The sequence below is a fragment of the Sphaerodactylus townsendi genome, linkage group LG12, assembly GCF_021028975.2.
Source record: "Sphaerodactylus townsendi isolate TG3544 linkage group LG12, MPM_Stown_v2.3, whole genome shotgun sequence".
In the NCBI taxonomy this organism is placed as follows: Eukaryota; Metazoa; Chordata; class Lepidosauria; order Squamata; family Sphaerodactylidae; genus Sphaerodactylus; species Sphaerodactylus townsendi.
The window spans coordinates 28,168,834-28,192,081 of NC_059436.1; the positions used below are offsets into that span (position 1 = coordinate 28,168,834).

A 23,248-nucleotide genomic window follows, 5' to 3' on the forward strand; every position below is an offset into this window, starting at 1 on the left:
TTTGACATTAAAATATTTGGTGCCAAATTAGCTTATCATGGTATAACTCAAGAATGAACAAGAACAGCAGGTGTGTTCAGCCAGCACACCAGTCTTCTTTCAGGTGTTTCTGTGTGTTGTTTTTATTGCCAGTAAGAAATATATTTTGTTCAATCAGTTTCGACACTGAAGGCCCAGTTGCTACTGACACACTCCATCACAGGGTTTCTCTACTGATTTTCCAGCTGTTTTCAGATCTGAATTGTGTTGATTTTAAAAACGTAAAACACACTAGTCTATCAAGTGTGAACTATCAGAGCACCAGAGGACTTTTCAGCCTTCATAGGGCTATTGCCCTTCAAATTGTGTTCCTTCCCGCTTCAATATTCCTGCTTTTCCTCCAGTTTCTAGTAACCTGTGGGAACTCCAAATACCCAAATCCTTAATTCATTCTTGTTCCCTGGAAGGGGTGCGTCTTTATGCCGTTTTGGTCATTAATTTTCTTGATGATGGTAATCATAAAATGATCATCAAAAATAGCACTAATTAATGAGCACTCGCTGTGGTTACCTCCCGACCTCTTCAGACTCCTCTAGTACAAGAAACAAGTAAAGACTGATTGAGAAATGTTAACTGTCACAAGTAACAGAAAAATAACTAATTGCACTGAGAAGGAGAAGTGAGTAGGGGGAATGCAGTGACAACAGCACAGAGAAACAGGAGAGAACTTTGAGTCTCCATACATGTTCTTGGATAGTTTCATGTTGATCATTTTATGCTTATATCAGAAATCTTCTCAGGAATCTGTTGCGGGTTAAGTATATGGAGGGAACAGATTTCTTAAAAAGTAACTAACAAAAATATAGGATCCTGTTTGGGGTGATGGACATTACCAGCTTTTTATTGGGAATACAGCATAATGTTGGGCGATGTGGAGCCTCAGTTTTTCACTTCTGCTTCCAACTGGAGGTAGAAAGTAATAATAACCAGCCAATGCAAAAGTATCCTAGCGAGAAAGCAACTTCACATGTACAAAAAGATTGTTGGGGGGGGGGGGGTTAGTGCTCTCTTCTGCTAGGTACACACGGTATAGGGGAGAAATGATCAAGAAAAATAATGTCTGAATAACTTCCCAATTCAAAAAGGAAGATCAGGAGAATATTAAATGCTCTCTTCTTGTCCAGTGAAAACATTGCTCAGTCTTTGAACTTGGCTTCTGGAATTGCACCAGCCATTGCTTGCATTTTCGAGTGTAATTTTGCCATTATGAGGACCAGAATTGTGGTGGCATTTTAAAACTATAATATTCTCAGCCTGCCAAATTCTGCAAGCAGTTCTGATTGGTGGGACAACATAGTATAGAATCACAATACACACAGTTCTGAACACATAACCCTATTATCAACAATTTTATTTCTAAACAGGGTGTTGTTTGGTCTCTGGATAGGCAAATAGGCATGATACTGATTCAAAGTATTTATACCCCATTTTTATACCATGGGCTCAAAGTGGCCAGCAAGCCACAACTTAAGCTTTAGTGCCATATAGAAGGTCTTCCATATAGAAGGTCTTCAGTCCTCACCCTCTCCAGTCGAAAGGCTCTTGGGTAGCAAGATGGAAAGAGAATTCTTGGAGAAGCCCCAGGGAGTGGCCACCAGTCCATATGGACAACACTGGGCAAGTTTAGGCAATTCCCCCATTTCTCTACGTTGGGTAAGAACATAAGAACATAAGAAATAGCCTGCTGGATCAGACTGGAGTCCATCTAGTCCAGCATTCTGCTACTCGCAATGGCCCACCAGGTGCCTTTGGGAGCTCACATGCAGGATGTGAAAGCAATGGCCTTCAGAAGGCAATGGCCTTCTGCTGCTGCTGCTCCTGAGCACCTGGTCTGGTAGAGAGCATTAAACCAACACTGGCTTCAAGGTGATATTTACAGCCACCACCAGCACTCCAGGGGGCCATTTTAATGTTTTGCCATAAATTTCTAGGCCTAATGGTACCCCTATTTGCTCAGAAGCAAACCCCACTTAACACAAATATCATTAGAAAGAGTGCCTGCTCTGGATGTAACCTGATCAGGGGGCACAGAACAGGCACCCTGGACAGTTACTGAAACACTGCAGAAAAGAAACACCCTGCATCATTTCTCAGGAAAACTTGCCCCTACACCTGCTGTTGTAGCACCCTAAACAGGACATAACCACTCTTAACTCACTCCTGGAAGAGCCCTGACAAATCAAACCCAAGGTCTAGCATCTGATTTCCCCCAGTGACCAGCAACATGCCTGCTGCCAGCTCACAAGCTTCCTCTTACCCCTCTCCCTTAGCCAATTGCTTGCCCCAACCCAATAATCTGCAAACTGTGTGCTTCAAGAGAAGTCACCAAACCTACACCATGGGAAAGGAGTGAATGCATGAAAGGCACTGCTAAAGGAAAGGACACACTCACAGAGGCGGCATTCGGCTGGTCGTTCTTTTTTCCTTATTTGCCCAAAAATTTGGCTGAATAAACCAATCATGCTCATTGCATGATTCCCTGCCCTAAGAGGGTTCTTGCTGCATTGCAGAATTCTTGGCTTGGCATTTGCCTCATTCCAGTCAGAAGGAGTGATCAGCAAAGTGACTCACACAGAAATAAGTCCAGGTTGGAGGGGTCCCTTCTGACAGTAGATTCCTACATCTCAGGGGTGCAAAACAAGTATGCCAGATTCGGAAACAGATAAACCTCTGCTGTCCAACCTCTGGAAATGGCAGCCCTTGGCCCCGTGCAAGCAGCCTGAATGAGCATTTCCCACCCCAGCCAATTAAAGCTGGAAGATCAGGCAGCAAGAGTCCACCTACAGCCTCACTGAAGCTATATTCTATTTAAAGGAGCAAGAGAAGCAAAGAAAGTTAATGTTGGAAGTTGCATCAGAAAGGACTAAGGCCCTGCTAGGTAGGGCATTACCTTGGCAGTAGGGATACCAAATCTACATTGTACAGCAAGGAAAGAAGACACCAAAGACATCTTCCCCCAGTCCCAGGAACCATTATCGCCTTCCCCTGTGCCTGCTGTACGATGCATCCGTGCATCCACACCCAAACATACATCACTGTTATCAAGTCTTGGGCTTCTTCTTTTATCTTCTCATTATTTTCTCTACCCACCTTCAATCTAAGTGCATGGTTTCAGAGGGCTCCTCACTGATGGGGAGTTGCTCTGGTTCACTAGCAGAGCATCTCCTTGGCATGCAGAAGGTCCCAGGTTGAATCCTTAGCGCAGAGGTGTCCAACTCTGGTGCTTCAGATGTTCATGGACTAAAATTCCCATCAGCCCCTGCTGGCATGGCCAATTGGATGGAAATTGTAGTCTATGAACATCTGAAACGCCAGAGTTCAACACCCCTGCCTTAGCATCCGTAGTTAAAAGGACAGGATAGTGGGTGATGTGAAAGACCTCGGCATGAGTTCCTGGAGAGCTGCTGCCAGTCTGAAATTGACAGCACTGACCCTGATGGATGAATGATCTGATTCAGTGTAAGGCAGCTTCATGTCAGTGAGCTAACTCCCTTCCAAGTCAAGGCTTCTGCACAACTTCTCTGCTTCATACAAAGTCAGACCACTCATTGATTAAGATTCGTATTCTCTGTTCTGACCATCAGGAGCTCTCCAGAAGCTCAGCCAGAGGACTTCCACATAACCTACTACCTAATCCTTTTAACTGGCGATACCAGGGATTGAATCTAAAATCTTCTGCATACAGGCAGAATGCTCTGCCAGCCAGCCGCACCCACGCCCTCACAAATGAAGCCATCCTCTGCTCCAGCAACGTCGAGCAGCTACCGTGAGGACTAGTCACTTTGCCGGCAGCATTTGTTATCCATAAAAGACAAACTGAAATGGAACAGGGTCCAGTGTTACCACAGATAAAAAATCTCCATTTATATGAGTTTTGTTCCCTACTGGGTTATTTTTAGCACAATATAGTTTAAGTAATTTGCATACCATATCAGATACAAATATGGGTCAAAGTCTAAGAGTTTAAAAAAATATTACATGGTCCTAACAGTAGCATCTTGCCAGCACTTTCCCAAACAGAATAGAACAGTCCAAAGGCTGAAATGCAGCCCAGCTGCAGTTCAAGAGTTATTGTGTGCCTCAACCAAGATCTCATGAGAAACAGGCTTTCCTGAGGTCCATGACAGGTGGCTACAGCTTGGTGTTTCGGTGGTAGGAGGATACATGGGGAGAAGCGTATGTTGGCTGACTGTGCCATGTTGAAACTGGATAGAGCCTGTGGCGTAGCGTGCCATCGTAAGATGTGGGGTAGTGGATGAGACTCGTATTCAGCGGCTGGCAGAAATCCGAGGGCTGGACAGAAGCAGTTAATAATGGAGTTGGAAAAGCAGGGATTATGAATGGACTAACTGACAATGAGGGAATAAGTGAGGGCGCTTGCCCCTTTAAATGATCTCCCGTGCTGCTAAAGTTCATAGGTACCCTCAACATCGTCCCTTTATACATGTCCTGAAGCTGAGGTGTAGGGGCTGCTGGGAAAACCGATCTTGACACATCCGCCTTGAGCTTAGCAACCCCCTGTTGGCCACTTTGGAAAGTCCCATGCTCCAGTCCGTTGTTGGATTCAACTTCCTTGACAAAAGGAGAGACGACCTTCAGCTTCTTCCCATGAAGAAAGCTTTCCTCCTCCAAGGTTCTCTTGTTCTTCTGAGCAGGGCTTGGAGAAACAGGCTGTCCTCCATCCTTAGAAGCCTGTGGACTGACCTTGGTCAGGTTGACAACAGGAGGAACCCAAGAGGCCTTGACATTCAGAAAGGGGGAGGAGCCTTTCTTACCACTAGGGCTGCTCATCTGAAAGGCCAAGTGTTGGTGGATGTCTCCTCTCCAGGTAGGAGATGGTTGACTTGGTCTCCTGCTGAGGTCTTCTGGTTGGTCCTCCATGTCTTCCTGCCCTTTCTGAGATGCATTGCTTGATGACAAGTCTTTCCCAGGTTGATGATAGGAAGAGAAGGACTCTGTAAAATCCTTAAAGCCATGATAAAATTCCACTGGTCCTCGGAAAGGGTGACAACTTATGGGTTTCAAGACGTCACTTTGATATGTGTGGAAATACCCAGTGAACACAGGAGGACCAGGTGAAGGATGGACCCCAGAATTTGCATCTTCTGCTTTCTGAGACACCTGGCTATCCTTGAGGCTCAGAGATGCCTTTGATGTGCCTTCATTTGTTTTCGAAGCATGAGGAGAGCAAGCAGGGCGAGTGGCGCCATCCACTTCCAGCACAGGGCTATGTGTTTCTTTCTGATTGTGACTGATCAACGAGTTCTTAGGACTGGCCTCTGGCTCTGAGTCCAGGACCTCTCTGCTTCTGGCCTTCTTGTACTCCGGGCAATGGCTGAGGTGCTTCTCATGACCATACAAGGATTCAGCCTTGCTCACCTGGGCCAACAGCTTCTTCTTGGCCAAGGGAGACATAATGCCATGGTTCCCTTTGAAGTAGAAGCTGGAAAAGAGCCGCTGATAGGCCTCAGAGCAGCAGCTGGCCCTGCAGTTACAATGGCAGCCCTCAGGGGGCTGGTTGTCAGAAGTCTCCCTGCCGTTTGTCAATGGGAGAAACTCCTTGGTTTGTTCTGCAGGTTGATTCTGCTTAACTTCATTGGCATGTTTGGGGTCAGAGATGACATCAGCCTTCAGTTTCTCTGGCAGAACCTAAAACCAAACAGAATTTGCCATATAAATGGAGATCTGGCAACGGGCACTCTTAAACTTCAGGGAACACAGAAGGATAACAGGAGGTAAAAAGAAGTGCTTCTACTCATGTAGGGGGGGGGGCGGCTTCCTTTTCTCACTCTGTAAAGTTCAGTTTAGGGCATCTACATGCAGGACCTCTCTATTTTTTAAAAAATCACCAAATTAATCTGAATTTTATGCCTGGAAAAACTGACTTCCACACCCCATATCATTATGCTGCTTTTCGTAAGTTATCTTCTTATTGGGGTCATGAAGAGGAGCCAGGTGTTGGGAGGGGCCTAAAAGGCTGCCTCCCAATCACAGAAGTGTTCCTCACACTCAGATTTCAGTAGGCACGGCCCACTCAATGCAAAGCCACAAGTCTAGAATTTTGCTTTTAAAAGAGGTGTGGCTGATGGATTATGCTTCTCAGGAGGAACACATTGGAAACCACTCTGAGACTTTGGCAACAGGGAGAGCGGTACAAAAATCGGGTGAATACATAAAACAGTCCAAGGTGGCATCAGCTGTCACCATAAAGAGCACAGAATATGTGACAGTGCCAAATCTTGGGATAGGGCTGGCTGTCCTTACAGGCTATGTAATAACATGAATTTCCAAACAGCTGGCTGAGCACTGCCTTACCTGGTCCCTAATTTTCTCCTTCTTGGGTCGCTTTTTCTCCACACTGCTGTTCCCTTTGTCTCCCTTAGGCTCCTTGGACACCTTGTACTGCTTCCGGGGCTTCACAGGGGGCAAAGGTTTGTCATCTTCACCTTTCAAATGCCGCACGTACGGGAGGACCAGCCTACAAAGAAGAGGCAGGAATCTTGAGATGAAAGGTTGTACACCAGAAACCAACCACGTCCTTCTCACTAAGTGCAGCACCTGAGTGCCCCAATCCCTTGCTTAGGGAGAAAAAATACACACAGAACTGCACTCAGGATCTGCCATCTGCTGCAAGGTTTGTACTCCTTAGAACCTGAGCAATCAATTTTAAACAAGTCACTTGTCTACGTGGTGGTGAAAGGGGAAGAACTTTTGGATCAGTGGCACAAAATCTGCTGTGCGTGTAGAAGGTCCCTGGTTCAATCCAAGTATCCTTAGTTGAAAAAAAAATCAGGTAACACTTGCTGTGAAAGGCCTCTGCCTGAGACCCTGGTGTGCTGCTGCCAGTTTCTAATTTTAGCCATGCAAGGGAGGAATTGGGAGCATGCGAACCTGTATACTGCAGTTATTAGAGCAGTGGTTCTCAACCTGTGGGTCGCAACCCCTTTGGGGGGTCGGACGACCCGTTCACAGGGGTCGCCTAAGACTCTCTGCATCAGATGAAAGGATAAATGTGTGAAATGGATAAATGTTAGGGTTGGGGGTCACCATCTGTGAAATGGATAAATGTTAGGGTTGGGGGTCACCACAACATGAGGAACTGTATTAAAGGGTCGCGGCATTAGGAAGGTTGAGAACCACTGTATTAGAGTGTTAGGATTTGGGGAACCCAGGCTCACAGTCCCACTCTGCCATGGAAGCATGTTTGGTGACTCTGGGCCAGTCACTCTTTCTCAAACTAACACACCCCACAGAGTTGTCGCTGTGAAAATAAAAATGGAGGAGGGGAGAATGAAAGCTGCCTGTGTAGGGATGAGCTGCTGACCCAGCAGCGCCGTAAGTAGAGCGCCGGCACACCGGCGCTCCTACGGTCTTCTGGTCGCACCGCTCCCCCACTCCTCACCCCCCGATGAGTCACGGGTCATGAACTACCTGGCTCACAACCACCGAGTGTCCCAGACAAAGGGACAATGGTCTTGCCCCCAGGTGAGGATTAGGCCCAGACGCTGATGCTCCTCTCCGCACGTAGCAGCCAGGTGAGATCATGCATCACATGATGATCTCTCAGTCTCCCGCTCTCCCGGATTTCCCCCCGTTCCGCCCTTCTACACGCCCCCGCTAGAATCATAATAAAAGGTGCCAGGAACCAGAACGCGGCAGAGTCGCTAGGAACACGGACACCCGCGCTCCCGCTGCTGGCGCTCTCCACCAGATGAAACCTCCGCGTCTCGCCTCTTCCTTAGCGACGACCCTGCGGGGATGACTACAGCCTGGGTCCCCATTAAGGCAAAAAGTAGGGCATAAATAGCTCGAATCAATAAACAGGAACAGAGACTGGCTTGTGTGAAGCCATAGATTGGCATTACACATCACACAAACCATTTGGCTTCCCGGCTGAAGCAAAAATTTGTTGCCTCTCAAACCGTTCCCTTCCTTGCCAGGGATGGCACCAGACAAGATTTGAGTCCAATACCTCTCGTAGTGTCTCCGGGTGCAGGTGGCAGCACTGGTGCTTCCGGGGCTGCCACCCAGCATGTCGTACACGTTCTTCCAAAGACGTCTTCCGGTGACCTGCAAGAAGAAGAGGTTGGGAGAGACCAGGATGAGAAGTAGAACAAAGGCAATAGCAGAAGAGGTCAGGAAGACACTTTAAAAAGGGAAAGATACTATGGGTTATATCACTATGTATAGGATACATGATCAATTTGCTGCACATACTGTCCTGTGGTATTACTGTTCTCTGAAGTGGTAATAGCATATTCTTCAAGACATCCCCACTTAGCATCTAGTAGGACCAACCCAAGACATGACAACTCTATGCCATGCCTTTCACACAGGGTGGGTATTCTGTCACATATCTCCTCAACTAGAGGTTATAACCAGAACCTACCAAGCTAAACAGCCAATGGCTGACAGGCAGCACACGATTCAATGCCCTCTTTGAATCTGAACAGTCCTTGAAGAAGAAGCTCTACTGAAACAGGCAACAAAGCCTTCTGAAAGAGACCAATATAGATCAGACAGCCCCACATTCTCCCCCAGCCCCTCCCTGGAGCAATGATTGAAGTAAATTTAGGTCACTGAGTTTCAACTGTCAGAGTTGGCAGGAGCTTTGCTGACTTGGAACGGAGAGATGCACAAGTTTCCCCGGAGCTGTTTGCAAAAGGGCCACCGAGTTACACCTGCCTTGACAGCACTGCTCCATTCCCACTACAATATGCTAGGAAGCCAGCTCTTTAAATAACCCACTGTTTGTGTCTGTGCTGAGGGCATTGTCCAAAGGAGTCCACTCAGCAAACTGGTTTCAGCAAACGCCTTTCTGAGCAGGCCAGAGACTGGCAGAGCAGCTTGAAAATGATGATGTTTTTATTCAGAGTTGCTGAAAATGCCGTATTTTTAATCCTCATTTAATGACCCCATAAGATCTTTTGTTGTTTCGCTTGCAGTACTAAACTAGTTACCCCTGTGATACCTGATCCACCAACTCCTGTCCTGGGCTTCAGATAGTTTCCCTTGGCCCAACCAGGCTGGCTTCTCTACTCTCCCAAATTCCACACAGATGCTGACACCAGTAACTTCCCTCCACCCTCTACTTGCAAGAAACAGATGGATGGAGGGAATGAGGGAACGTATCCGCTGAGGTAAGAGCAAAACTTGAGAGCCGGGGGACAGCCCTTTCAGCAGTAGATAAACCCTTCGTTCTGCCGAATCCCCCAAGGAAGAGTACAAGCCAAAGGAAGGGCCAGGGTGAGTTACTCCTATTTAGGATGATAAATGACTTGGTGCCCAAAAAGAAGCCTCCGTTAGCAGCCTGGAGGGTCTGTGGTGAGTAACTGGAACCCTGCCCCTTCCATTTGCTTTCTAGACCCACATTTTTAAGACATACGATGGATGATGGACTCTTGAAGACTACCATTGCTTTTTATACAACTTGAAGACTCTTATCTTTGTTGCTTATACAATTGTATAAAATGTGTGAACACCAAATCTCCCAAAGGTTTGTTGGTAAGATCTACAGCCAAGGCATGCATCTAGCCCAGTAGAAGATACACAGATATTAAATTCTTACTACTTCTATTGTTGATCATTTCTATACACACGTTCCACTTTGCAAACCACTTCTGAAGCTTTCACACTGATTTGCCCTCATAGCATATAGACTGCAATGCCCTTGGGGCAGATTTTATTTTTAAAAATTATTATTATTCTGTGAAATCCCATTTATGTCAATTGAAATAACCATCACTCAGAGCAAACTTTATTGTTCTCATTTATCAGACGGGACACTGAAGCTAGGAAGCTTTCTAAGAAGAGGAGGATTGTGTGTGTTAAGCACCGTCAAACTGCTTCCGACTCTTGACTGCCCTATGAATCAATTCCTCCAAAACATCCTATTGTTAACAGTGTCCTCCAAAATGTCCTATGGCTCAGATCTTGCCAAGTGAGAGATGTGGCTTCAATCCATCTCAGGTTGGGCTTTCCCCTCTTTCTCCTGCCTGCAACCTTGCCTACCATTATTGTCCTTTCTAGTGACTCTAGTCTTCTCATTATGTGACCAAAGTCATTTTAGTTTCGGCTTGATTTGATCTAGAACCCACTTATGTGTCTTTTTGGTGGTCTGCGCAATCCGTAACATTCTTTTCCAACAGAACATTTCAAAGGAATCTACTTTCTTCCTGACAGCTTTCTTAATTGGGAAGGGTTATACTCCAAATATTTATTTACGTCTTTACCTACAACAATTCTAAGCCCCTTTCCCACCCAAATAGGGTTCCCAAGGTCACAAACATCAAGGCATTAAAACAAATTACTATTTCTTTTCTTTTTTCCCTTACCAATTCATAGGCTCCAAGTTTTTCCACAACTTTGTAGATCTTGTATAGGTTAACTGGAGGAAAAAAGAACAAGAAACATACCAAGGAATTAGAGCAGCAAAACGCAATACAGATTGCTGGTCTCAAAGTAGGGCTCCACATATGATGCAATTCTATGGAAATGCAGAAATCCTGCACAACATGGTACTGGGTGCTGGACCCACCTTCCTGAGAATTAAACGTTCAGTCAAAGCTAGTTTCTAGTCCTCATTGTTGCACAAATATGCCTGAAAACACAAAGGTAATGCCTGCTAAAAGACATAGGCAAGGGGTTGCAAAATAGATTTTCCAGTAGTTGGGGGTAATGCATAGGAGCCCTGCACAGTCCTTGCCCCTCCCTGGAGCAGCAAAACCCAATAAAATCTAATAAGAGAAATGATGCAACTTGCATAAGCTTCATAATTTAAAATGGTACAGATGAGCGTTTCTTATTGAAGAGTTTAAATTTTCTTTCTTAAGCCCAACAACATACACAGCCCTAGTCTAAACTTCCATACAATTGCACAGAATCCCATTATTTTCACAAATGCATACAAGTGAACAGAGGCAAAGTGGGGACCTACTCCACAGTCTGAGAACTGCTGGCTGAAACGTTCTGGAGAGCAGAGGAAAATCCTGCTGTACCAGCATTCAAGGGAGCCAGCCCAAACATTTGCTACAAGCAACTAAGCAATGCAAGTATTCTTGTGAACCAGACTCAAGAGATTGCAAGAGGTAATAAGGGAGATGACAGTGCGTGTGTGTGTGTTCTAGTACCACTACAGGGAATAACACATCTTTCTCGTTCTTTGCACTAGTCACATCCCTGCCCCTGAGTAACAAAAGTAGTCAGCCTGGTCATTCATGTGTTGTGTTTGTGTGTGTAGGGGGACATGCATCACCTGGGGTAACAGTGGCAGCATCATTTCCAAATGGAAAAGGATGGTTAGGAGAGGAAGCAAATGGAAAATTGCCAGGCCATTCAAAATGGTGCTGTTAAGAATAAAAACATCCTGGTGACTTCGGGTGGAATGGCGTTTCATTTTGGTTGAGCCTCTGAGTGTTCCCGGACTACACATTGCTGATGGGGGCTATTTTTGCTGGCTGTAGAGCAAGTTTTTCTTAGCTCTCCCCTCCCCAGTGAAAAAAAGCCAGAATCAGCAAGGGGAGTGAGTTGTTGAGCTCTTGGAAACAGCCTCCCCATTATCTTTGTTTTACTTCTCATTGGTCTTTCTTTCATTTTTTAAATCTCTTTTTATTGTTCAATAAGAAGAATAAAAATGTCCTGCAACGTGCCCTGCAATTGAATCATGGATGCCAGCCAGTAGCTGCTTGTGATATTAGCATCACCTCTACCCCTAAAAGGGAGAACCACACTATGACATCATGCCTGCTAGGTCACACCAACCACAGTCGGAAGCCTGACAGTGATTACTGAAAATGGGAATGTCCGCGTAGATAACAATAGTCTTGGCAGTTTACAGATGACAATCTAAAAGGCCAAGAACTGATAAAGAAGGACCCCAATCCAGAAGAAATGCAAATGGCATACTCTGTTTGAAGCCAAGATGAGGCACCCTCTCAATTGGCGTGTGACGCTCCTTCATGAATTTGTACAGGTTAACCAGGAAAGTTTGTTCCTCTTCTCTCTCGTCATTCGGCAACTGTTCGTCTCCAGATTCCTCTGTGAGGCTCTTCTGCTCAACCTTGGAAATATCGCCCACTTTTGTTGCTACGGCTTCCTGGAGGGGAAAAAGACACACAGTGAGCGGGGAGTAATTAACTGCTATGAAGAATTTGAGCAGTGACAGTTGGGAAGATTATGGAAACCCATAGTTAAAATGGAACATATAGCAGAAGACCAAACACTTTCGTCTCTGTGCCAACCTTCTCACAGTACAAAGGATTCCAACAAAGACCTAACCCCCCCTCCCCCCCTAAAAAACAAAGGAGAAGGGCACAGCTACACTGTGGACTTAAATCATCTTCCGTATCTTCTTTTCTCTTGGGGAACTGTCCTTCTGTGTAGACTGGATTCTCTTATCAGAAAACTATCTGACATTTCACCAAACTGAAATTCCAAGAAATCTTTAGGGGGAAGCCATTAAAGCGATAAAACAAATTTGGACTGTAGCGATCCCCTGAGACAAGTAAAACTACATAGAATTCTCAAGGCCTCATTTAATCAGCTTGGGCATTGAACCATTTTGGCACCAAATCCAAATTGGGATGCGCATAAATGTGCACTGTTGTGATGAAGAGCATTGCTCAAGTCATCAATTTATACCACATCCCTTCTTTATCATTGTAAGCCACCAAAAGCCAGTTTCACAAGCCAAAGTTATTAAGCCTAACAGATCAGAGTGTTAGGATAAATGTGATCGTGCATATGTATACCTTGTAAGAACAACAGATAACAAGGCTCAGAATTTGCCACCTGGAGCAGTTGCCTCAGACAATCTCGTGTGCCAGCCTGTGTCTAGCCACTCAACAGTATCCCACTAGCCACGGGCTAGAAAAACAATTTGAAGGCCCTCTCACTTCCATGCAGTTAGCCTGCATTTAAAAGACAGCTTCAAAGAGCCAGCCTTCAAGCTAGTTTCTATTTAAAAAAAAAAAACCCTGTTCCTTACGGGACCAAAATCATTAGCTCTTGTAGAAACAGAAAACAGATGGAACCCTGCTTTGGTTTTGAACAGCTGCATTAAGCCACAAAGCTCAAATCCATGACCTGCAACCCCAAAGTCAATTACCAGGGAGAGGGACGCTTGTTTACCAAGCAAGAGCTGCACTGGTTGCTTAACAAATTCCAGCCACTGCCCTCCTTTCCTGCAAACTCCAGCACATCTGGACTATTTTACTTCTCAGAAAGGCATCACGCAGCTCAGTGACCAGACGCACAGCTTGGTAGACAGAGTCCCCAAGTTCAGTTCAGAAATCTCCACTTGAAAAGGAAGAAAAGCCGCTCTCTGCCTGAGGTCTCTTGGGGAAGCAACTACCAGTCTGAGCAATTAATACTTGCCTAGATGGAGGGAGGGCTGATCTTGGTATAAGACAGCATCACACAAGGAGATGCCAGCTTTGTGTTGGGAAATTCCTGGATATCTGTGGGCGGAGCCTAGGGAGGCAACTCCCACACAGCAGGGGCGGAGCGCCCACGGAGATATGTGGGGTCACATGTCCCTGGGCAAACACCATCCTGTCACGTGGGGCCCCCCACAAAATTGTCCCCCACACCGCTCCTCCCCTTCACCGACTTGGCTCATCCAAGTTGGTGCGGGGACGGGTGCAAAATTGCCCTTACACCCCAAACCCTTGCCTCCTTGGCCAGCCCTGGTCCCACCAGGCTGCTCCTTTAGCCGGTGAAGGCTGAAGGAGCAGCCTAGTGGGGCTGCCGTAGGGTGCCCCTAAGCCTGGCCCTGCCCCGCCAGGCCTGGTGGAGGCCGCAGCTGAACACCCCTCAGCTGCGCCCTGCCAGGCTTCCTGGGACCAGCTCAGGTAAGTGGAGTGCAAGGGGGCGTAGCTACCACGGGGCGCGGTGGGTTCCATAGTACCCCAGGCGACATTTTCCCCAGCTACGCCTCTGCCACACGGGTTATAATGCCGCAGAGTCATCCCTCTGGAACAACCATTTTCTCCAGGGGAACTGATCCCTGCCATCTGGAGATCAGTTGTAATACCAGGAGTCCCTATGTGGAGGTTAGTAAGCCCAATCATACATCTTGTCAACAGAAAGTCAGATATTGGCAAGTTCCTTGCACAGGCTCTTCTCAGCTTGCTCCATGACAGTCTACAAGGGAAGAAGGGACTTATTGGGGATTTTAGAAGAGCATAAATCTGAACCAACAGAAGCAGAATTCTATGAGCTGCACATTTCAGCCTGGCAAATAAACCAAACTTAATCGCAGCTCACAAAAAGTGCCACCATGGCCCAGATCAGCACCCTACTCCCCAAGATGCTTTTAATTAGTACACAGGATGGGAGATCCAATAGCAGTTGTCCAGTTAAGATATTGATTTTCTTGCCAATCAGCCCCATCATCCGTCACTTTAACATCCTGTTTCATTCACTGGCATTTATTTTTATTTTAATTACCTAAGATTACAAGTAAGCAACTGCAGGATTGTGCAGACAAGTAAAACCATGTGGATTGGTTTACTGCTCTTAATATATACTGATTGCGGAAGTTAGCTGAACTCAATGCAGAACAAGGTCTTCCTTGGCACAGAAAGTTAATTATTTTTAGCATAGAAAGCCTCAAGCAATGTGCAGGCATCGGTCTGACTCTCTCTTTTGCATGCTTGCCCCTTCTATTATACTCCTGCTGATGTAGACACATGAAGTTACCCCCTCTGTGAGTCAGACCACTGGTGTACCAAACCCAGGAGTGATTGCTGTGATGGGCAGCAGGTCCTTGTGTGTTCAAGGCAGGAGTCCTTTACTGCCAGCTGAGATTTGAAGGGGGGTGGGCTACCAGTTGTTCAACATGTGCTCTATTACTGAAATACCTACATGGATTAGATTGCTTTGTTTTATTCCCCGCCCCCCCCCCCCCCAAGCTCGGCTGTTCAGCCCCATCAAGTGTTTTGTAGTTGGAGGCAATTTATTAGCTCCAAAGAGTAACCAGCTTGTTCAGCTGAGAGAGAGAGAGAGAGAGAGACGCTGAGTTTATTATGCTTGGGGCTGGGAAGGAAGCCAAGTTGGTCAGAGTGCCGGAGATGTGTGAGAACACGAGAGGCTGTTTCCAGGAAAACAGAACGGCACAAATTCTCACTCTCACACCCCCTCCCTCCCTCTGCTAAAAACGCTTTGCGTTTGTTTGTTCTAAATTTTCCGGAGTAATAAAACTTGTTGCTATTTTTGGTCAAAGCAGCTGCTCGGCTCTCAGCTCTTCTGCTCCTTCCTATTCTTTTTCTGCTCACGATAGACGTGTTATTTTAACTGCAGCGCTATTTATGGGACTGGTTTTCTTTTCCAAAGAAGCTCATTCTGAACTAGCAAAAGGCCAGCTTGACAGTGCTGTGCCTCCACTCTCAAGAGGTATCAGCTCCTAGCGGCCCTGGGTGTGTTGTTTACCCAGCTTCCATTCTTAGGAAAGCGGCATTCTGCAATTTGCAACAGATTATTTAAATTAAGAATGGCTGTGTGTAGGCTGGAGTAAAATGACATGCCCCCTCCCCCTCCCCAGTCTGTTGAAGTCAACAGCACAGTTTTGGGCATCATGTGCCCATGGCACGCACAATGATTCCACTCTATCTTCTAGTTGGATACTGACAGTTTCTAAAGTGTTCCTAAAATCTATTTGACTACAGATGGACTAGTTAGGATAAAAGGAAATGCATGCGTACACCCAGGTGAAAAAAAAATGCCTCTTTCACTGTATCTCCATCTTGCTTGACTTGGTATTGTGAAACAAAGTGATGTATTAGTGTCAAGCAGCAGTCAGAATGTTGGACCTACGAACCAAAGCAGACATTGCAACTACCACGGATCTAACCTGTAGCTGTCAACACCAATTTAGAGGAGAATGTGACCATTTTAAAAGGGCCGAGAAAGCCTTCCCAGGAACAGGCAACTTGGCAGCTTTTGTTCCGAAGCCAAACTCGGACTGGGATGTTCAAACTAGTTGTGTTTGGCTACGTGCCATGACAGCTGGCTAAAAGGGACAAAGCATTTGGGAAGCATCCCCAGTGCTCTTTTGGGACAGCCAAGCAGATACTGGTTCCTGCACTGTCTCCCCCCACCCCCACAATCCCCATTCAAAGAAAGGATGCATACTGTTTGTTTTCATCCCTGTTTTCAGATCATTTGGGGGGGGGGGCTGTGGGCGTGAAGAGGGAGCTGGAAAGGATGGTAGCCACGGGAAAGAAAGCAAGGGAGCTCTGATCTGCAGGACCTTTGTTCGAAAGCAACCAGAGCTTTATGCATTGGGGGGGGGGGAGAGATGTGGGGAGGGAGAGAAGGAGTAGAAAACAGGATTTCCCCACTAACCTATTTCCCATGAGTAATGCTAATTTCTTAGCAATCAAGGGTTCATTTCAGAAGTTCACAAAAAGTTTCTTCTCCACAGCACACAAAAGTAGTTTGTTTGCAGTTTCTCTTGTTCTTGATACAGTCACCCCTGGTCTGGAAATTTTGACACCTTTCTTTCTTGCTCTCTTTTCTCTCTCACACACACAAACACACACCTCTTATGCAAAAATCCTCATTCTTTCTCACACACAAACACACCTCTTATGCAAAATCCTCCCTTGTTTGGCTGGGTAATGGTGTCACAAACCCCTCAGATCCACTGACTTTCCTGCAATTCACTTTAATCTCTTGAGTCAACATGTCAGGAGACAAAGTGAGCGTGTGAGTGGAACATTACTCAGGTAAGCCACCCCAAAATGAAGAATCCAGTAAATGGGAGAGAGGAACCTGAAACATTAAAATTGTCCAGTGCAGAGCTGATCCTAGCTTCACATACATTGATGATTTAGAAACAGGAGATAAGAAGGCAGGCACCCTACTTCAATCTAATAGCCTTTCCTATCCTTTGTTAATTTTAACCACTGTTCAGCACCTTGTCAGCACTGATGCCATGCATGCTGGCTGCTAACCAGGGTTCCTGCCTTAACCTTGGTTAATTCCGGAAACCTAGGCCCCTTCTGCACACGCAAAATAATGCGTTTTCAAACCACTTTCACAATTGTTTGCAAGTGGATTTTGCTATTCCGCACAGCTTCAAAGAGCACTGAAAGCAGTTTGAAAGTGCATTATTCTGCATGTGCAGAATGAGCCCTAGTTAGCATCAATCATGGTAAGCACTGGTGCAAGATGTAACACTGAGTCATGGTTAAAACCAGCAAGGGCAGAGAGAATGCCTTCCTGAGGCTAGCAACTTATTTAACACAAGTTAAAAGGAGTCAGTTTTACTGCACTATGCCAATCTTTTTACAGACTCCGCTACTTTCCGACAGATGCCACCAGTTTTCTACCCAGATGGCCTCCAACAAATGGGTTGCAACAGAGGCATCACCACCATTTTCTTGAAGGCTTTTTCCCCCTCTTCATTAGGTATTAAACTAACTGGAAGCAAAGGGGTTGCAAAGAGGGTACATGGAGAATGTGAAGTACAGAAACTGGCATCAACTGGGAGCCAGCAAAGGCAGCTCAGCAAGGGGCACTGGAGTATCACCTAAGATCACCACTTCTGACCACCATCTCTTGCCTCCATCCATCCCTCCCACTGCACCACAACATCCAGGAGTCAGAACAGGTAGTACACTTTTCCTCATCCTTCCCCAAGAATTTTTAAATACAGCACAGTGCGGAACAGGACTTTGCAAAATCTCTCAAGGGGGGAGCTCAGAAAGACCTATTCAGCATGCACTGTGTTTAAAAACACCTGAGGAAAGAGCATTATCTGTTCCTACATTGGATCCTGGAGAAAACAGCCCCCCAAAATCCACCATCTCATTTTGCCTCATTGAAGTGCAGGGCAAGAGAAACAGGAATATATCTTTCAGGTGCAGGAGGACTGTATGGAGGTACAGGACTGCTGGGTCTTCATGCTAATCATTTGTAAGTAGACCACCCCCCAAAATCTTCTGGAACGGATGAACAAGGTAACAGAATAGTAAGCAATGGCAAAGCTAACATCCTTGGTGCATAGTAAATCCTCCACAGAATGTGAAAGAAGATGGAAAGCTTTTCTGGATTATACTAATTAAGGACTTGAATGGTTATACAAACTAATGACCTGTTAGTTATAGAAACTAATGACCCATATAATTAGAGTTTATAAGGACTATATAGATAAGGCAAACAACTGAGCCTGTATTTTAATTTCTTGAGCTTTAAAAATTATAATTGGAATGTAAAATTGAATAATAGATCAGAGGTGTCCAACTCTGGCGCTTCAGATGTTCATGGACTACAATTCCCATCTGCCCCTGCTGGCATGGCCAATCTGAAGTTGGACACCTCTGATCTATATCGTTCAATTTTACAACATCTTACATTCCAATTATAATTTTTAAAGATCAAGAAATTAAAATACAGGCTCAGTCGTTTGCCTTATCTATATAGTCCTTATAAACTCTAATTATATGGGTCATTAGTTTGTATAACTAACAGGTCATTAGTTTGTATAACCATCCAAATCCTCAATTAGTATAATCCAGAAAAGCTTTCCATCTTCTTTCATATTCTGTGGAGCATTTACTATGCACCAAGGATGTTAGGTTTGCCATTGCTGACTATTCTGTTAACTTGTTCATCCATTCCAGAAGAACTGGGTGGTGGTTTACTTACAAATGAATAGAATTAAGACCCAGCAGTCCTGTACCGCCATACAGCCCTCCTGCACCTGACAGATATCAGATATTCCCTGATATAGATGTTATCTCAGGGAACCCTCGACATAGAGGAACGCAAGCTCCACAATGATTGTTATTTTATTTTATTTTTAATGTAAAAAAAGTTTCGATGACATTTAATTCTTCTTCATGGACCAAAGTTTCCCCATATTTACCAAGGAACTGACAGCACTCTCCGCCTTGCTTCCATGTAAACTTTTTAAATCCTCTTCACCTCCTCAGCAGATCCATACAAGAACTGAAGGAGATATTCATATATTTTTTTCCTAAACATCTAACTGAAACAAAATTTAGGCAAAGATGACACATTTCTTCAAATGTGAAAAGGGGATTTTCATATTTGGAAAAGTCTGAACGGCTAACATAGCTCCAATTCTAATTTTGGCAATCCCTTAGGCCTCATCCCTCACCACCAAAATTGCATCCAAGTATGTTCAATTCAGAGCTTATGAAAGATATTAGATTTAATGCTGGACTTATACTGGGGAAACCCAGGCTCACATCTGCACTCAACGATGACCTAAGATAACCTTGGACCAAAAATTAACCTACCTCATAGAGTAGTGAGGATTAAGAGGTCACGGTTGGGGGGCTATTCCATTCTTTCCAGGGGCTCAAGTAAGGGTAAAAGTCTGGTAACGTTATTATTAACAACAGCAAAAACTTAATATACATATAGTCTTCAAATTCTTTCTTCTCCTTTCTCAGCTGTATACTCACCACCGGCAATTAGGCTGATTCCGCTTGGGCCAAAAACAGTGGTGTGAAAACAGCATAAACCCTTTTACACTGTTTTAAACCCTTTTACACCATTTTCACACCGTTTTCACACTGTTGTTTTTGGCCCATGCAGAATCAGCCTTAGTTTGAAACCTCTCTACTAGTCTCTTTTTAAATGCATTTATTTTTTGCAGATGTTCTTCTCAAAAGTGCCACGGACGTTTATAACTCCAGCTAAATATTTCATTGCAAGGTCATAAAGCGACATAACTTTTAATAGGAATCAATTTATTACATTCGTGAGGAGTTTTTATGCATTCAGCTTGTTTCACTGACCACTTGATCCAGCTTCTCTGGAGAACTTTGACTTTCTTCCACCCTGGGACTTGCTGCTGCTGCTGCTGCTGCCACCTCTTCCTCCAAAGCCTTCTGGGATTCACACGCATCCATGAGAATGAACTTCTTTTTCCGTTTCCCTTTAAGGCTGGGTGCTGGGGCAAGGAAGAAAAGAGAAAAATTCTTAAGACAGTCATCACCTGAGCCCCTCAGAGTGTAGAGACACCCCGACCATTAACATCAACCCATGTGGAGTCACACTATGAGAAGAAGCTCCCAAATACCCTCCCAAGGAGAAGGAAAGGCTGGGGGTCTATTGAGCTGAAAAGTGTGGTTTAGATCTTTTAGTCAAGACCATTTCTTTCTCCAATCAACTACTGTCCAACATTCTAGTGCAGCCTCCACGCTGAGACAGGGTAACAGTATAATATCATCTTTAGACAGAAAATTACAAACAGTAGGATCCTTCATCCTATTAAACCCCCCATAACGCTCTATTATAACAAAGAGTACAATTTCTTCTGTTCCTTGCTTCAGTCTTTAATTGTCACTCAGAAGTTATCAAATTTAATGAAGCCATGATAATATAGTCAATATTAGTTATAGGTCCTCCATTATTAGAGGACCTAGCATGTACTTCTGAGCCACTGTCCGTTGTAAGGTTCATTCTTTACTAGCATGTATCATAACACAGGAGAGAATAGAGTCAACAACCACACAGGTCACAGCAGCTTTGAGTGATCTTCCATCCAAAATTAAAGTCTCCTTCATGGTCCTCAAAAGCTTACTCCTCAAATCTTCCAATCTATTTGTTATTTGTTCTTGCTCCATAACCGGTGCACTCAGACACAATTTTAACAGGTTCTCCTGACTGAGTTATTAAGCAGGACCCCTTTGCCTCTGGGCTGCAACACTTCAGGGAAATCAGACCAAGTGATCACATCTTGTGACAAGAAAAAGAAGAAGAGTTTGGATTTATATCCCCCCCTTTCTCTCCAGCAGGAGACTCAAAGGGGCTTACAATCTCCTTGCCCTTCCCCCCTCACAACAAACACCCTGTGAGGTAGGTGGGGCTGAGAGAGCTCCGAGAAGCTGTGACTAGCCCAAGGTCACCCAGCTGGCGTGTGTGGGAGTGTACAGGCTAATCTGAATTCCCCAGATAAGCCTCCACAGCTCAGGCGGCAGAGCTGGGAATCAAACCCGGTTTCTCCAGATTAGATACATGAGCTCTTAACCTCCTACGCCACTGCTGCTCGTTCCTTTCTGACAGCCTCTGATGTCATTCAAACAATCAGACACGAGCTTTTTCTAAAAGAGGGGTTAGTTTGGTGTTAAAAACCCTCGCTGGAAAAATCAGTTAGCCTTCCAGTTTAAACTTCTGACTTAACAGCAAGGAAGGAATTCTTGGGCTCATAAAAGTTAACATCAGTCTCGAGGTCTGTTTCATACCATTTATGAGTTCAATCCACAACAGATCTATAGCAGAACAGCTCTTCATCAATACATGAGAGACAGATTAACAGAGACAACCTTGAGCCAAAGGTTGTTGATAAGTATGTAGGTCCTTTTCACACATACATACCCCCAAACAACAGCAATGTAATATAGATTTTTTTTTTTGTTAAGATCAAACCAATTGTCGCAAAGGAGTCAACAAACTGTAATTCCCAATAAGCCTTCAGCAGGTTCCAGGGATCAAAAGTTCCAGGGATCAAAAAAGTTGTTCAATTGCTTTATGATAACCTAAATGGTCCTTTTTGGGGGGAGTATACACCAGAATGTTCATGCACACATACATCCCTTTCAAATTCTTGGCAATTCCATATAAAGAGTGGGACAATGTAGCTGCTACGGCTCTCAAAGTTACTCCAAGTAACACGGTCTTTATGGACACCCAAACCGCCTTATGTAGAGTCAGACCATTTAATGCAGCGGTTCTCAACCTGTGGGTCGGGACCCCTTTGGGGGTCAAATGACCCCTTTCACAGGGGTTGCCTAAGACTCTCTGCATTAGTGCTCTCCATCTGTAAAATGGATAAATGTTAGGGTTGGGGAGGAACATGAGGAACTGTATTAAAGGGTCGCAGCATTAGGAAGGTTGAGAACCACTGATTTAATGCAAGATCAGCTGTCCTGTCTGGCAATGGATTCTTCTTCCTTATTGCCCAAGAGCTTTTTAACTGGAGGCGCTGGGGAACTGAACCCAGGACCTTCCAGATGCAAAGCCAGCACTCTGCCATTAAGCTAGGCCTCTCCAATCCCTACAACTCAAACACTTAACTACCTTGCTAGGTAGTCCACTGCATTAACCCAGTTCACCCCAATGTAGTCCTTCTTTTGCCTGCCTTTTACCTTGGTTGGCAGTTCCAAATACCACCCATCTGGGATGTGACAAAGTGGAATTCACTTTTTTAACCAAAGGGAAATGTTTCCTGTGTTGAGCCAGGTGTGCCTATCAAAGGAGGTAGTCTTAAAAGAGATCTAGAAGGAGCCCTCAGACTGAAGTTTCACCATCCTAGCAACAGGATTGGTTTTCCTAGAAGAGATGCTCTAGTGACGTAGTTTCCCGTTGGGAGGCGCAACTGCGAGTATGCTAAAGCTTGTATCACAGATCAGTAAGTCTGCCAAGGTTCTGCTTTCACTTTCAAGGAGGTTTCCTGAAGGTGTGAAGCTCCCTCCAGCAGCCACATCCTTCCCTCATAGACATTGCTCAATCAACCACCTTAATTAAGCAAGATTCAAAGGCCCCACTCTCAACATAACCGTCTGCATTTGCATTCAGAAAACCACTAGTAGCCTCAAGGGCCCACTACTTTTAAGGTCAGACTCAAGTGCAAGGCACATTATTGGTGAAGAATGCTGTCAGATCCAACTCCCTGGGCTGTTCATGGCAGGATAACGCAAAAGCAGAGGGACCAAAGTCAATCTTCAGGTAGCAAGACAAAGGCACAGGCCAGTTAACAAACCTGATTCATAAGGATTTATAAAAGAGTCAGGGAGCACTGCCTGGCCACCCTCCAACCTCCAGGCCCACCAAAGCCTCACTGGTGGGTTTCCATGCAGTTCTGTTCCAACCAAAGTTAGATGATGGCACACAGGCTGAATTTCCTGCTCAAATGCTGGCTAACTCCTGCAAGTGACGACACACCTTGGATTCAAGTTCTGCACATCTCTAGCACTCAACCCCGCTAGTTCTCAAGTGTCCCCATTACAATATTTCATCATCCATCTGGGGTTTTCATCCCAGACTCAGAAATATGAGAATATTTTCCCAATTGAACAAAATATTCCCATAGGTCCAAAACTCACTCCAAAGTTTCCGATTTCATTTAGAAAAAGAGAGAAAAATTCAAACATGAAATTCTACCCCCTGCTTCAAAGGCTTTAGAACTGTTCTGATTTTAGTAGGTGTCAAATGCAAATGTCTCAATTGTCAA

At 45.1% G+C, this 23,248-nt stretch overlaps 1 protein-coding gene across 3 annotated transcripts in view; it reads right to left on the minus strand.

Annotated features, from left to right (window-relative positions):
• Positions 1 to 3,871: 3,871 nt before the first annotated feature.
• ARID5A (AT-rich interaction domain 5A) overlaps positions 3,872 to 23,248 on the minus strand; it is a 28,168-nt gene continuing 8,791 nt past the window's right edge. For all 3 annotated transcript variants that reach the window (XM_048512980.1, XM_048512979.1, XM_048512981.1), the window contains exons 2-7: positions 19,812 to 19,966; positions 11,944 to 12,133; positions 10,374 to 10,426; positions 8,012 to 8,109; positions 6,355 to 6,517; positions 3,872 to 5,688 (exon numbers count right to left, since the gene is read on the minus strand). In XM_048512980.1, coding sequence (XP_048368937.1) covers positions 4,171 to 5,688; positions 6,355 to 6,517; positions 8,012 to 8,109; positions 10,374 to 10,426; positions 11,944 to 12,133; positions 19,812 to 19,966 — 2,177 coding nt within the window. In that variant the 3' untranslated portion in view covers positions 3,872 to 4,170. The remainder of the gene's footprint in view (positions 5,689 to 6,354; positions 6,518 to 8,011; positions 8,110 to 10,373; positions 10,427 to 11,943; positions 12,134 to 19,811; positions 19,967 to 23,248) is intronic.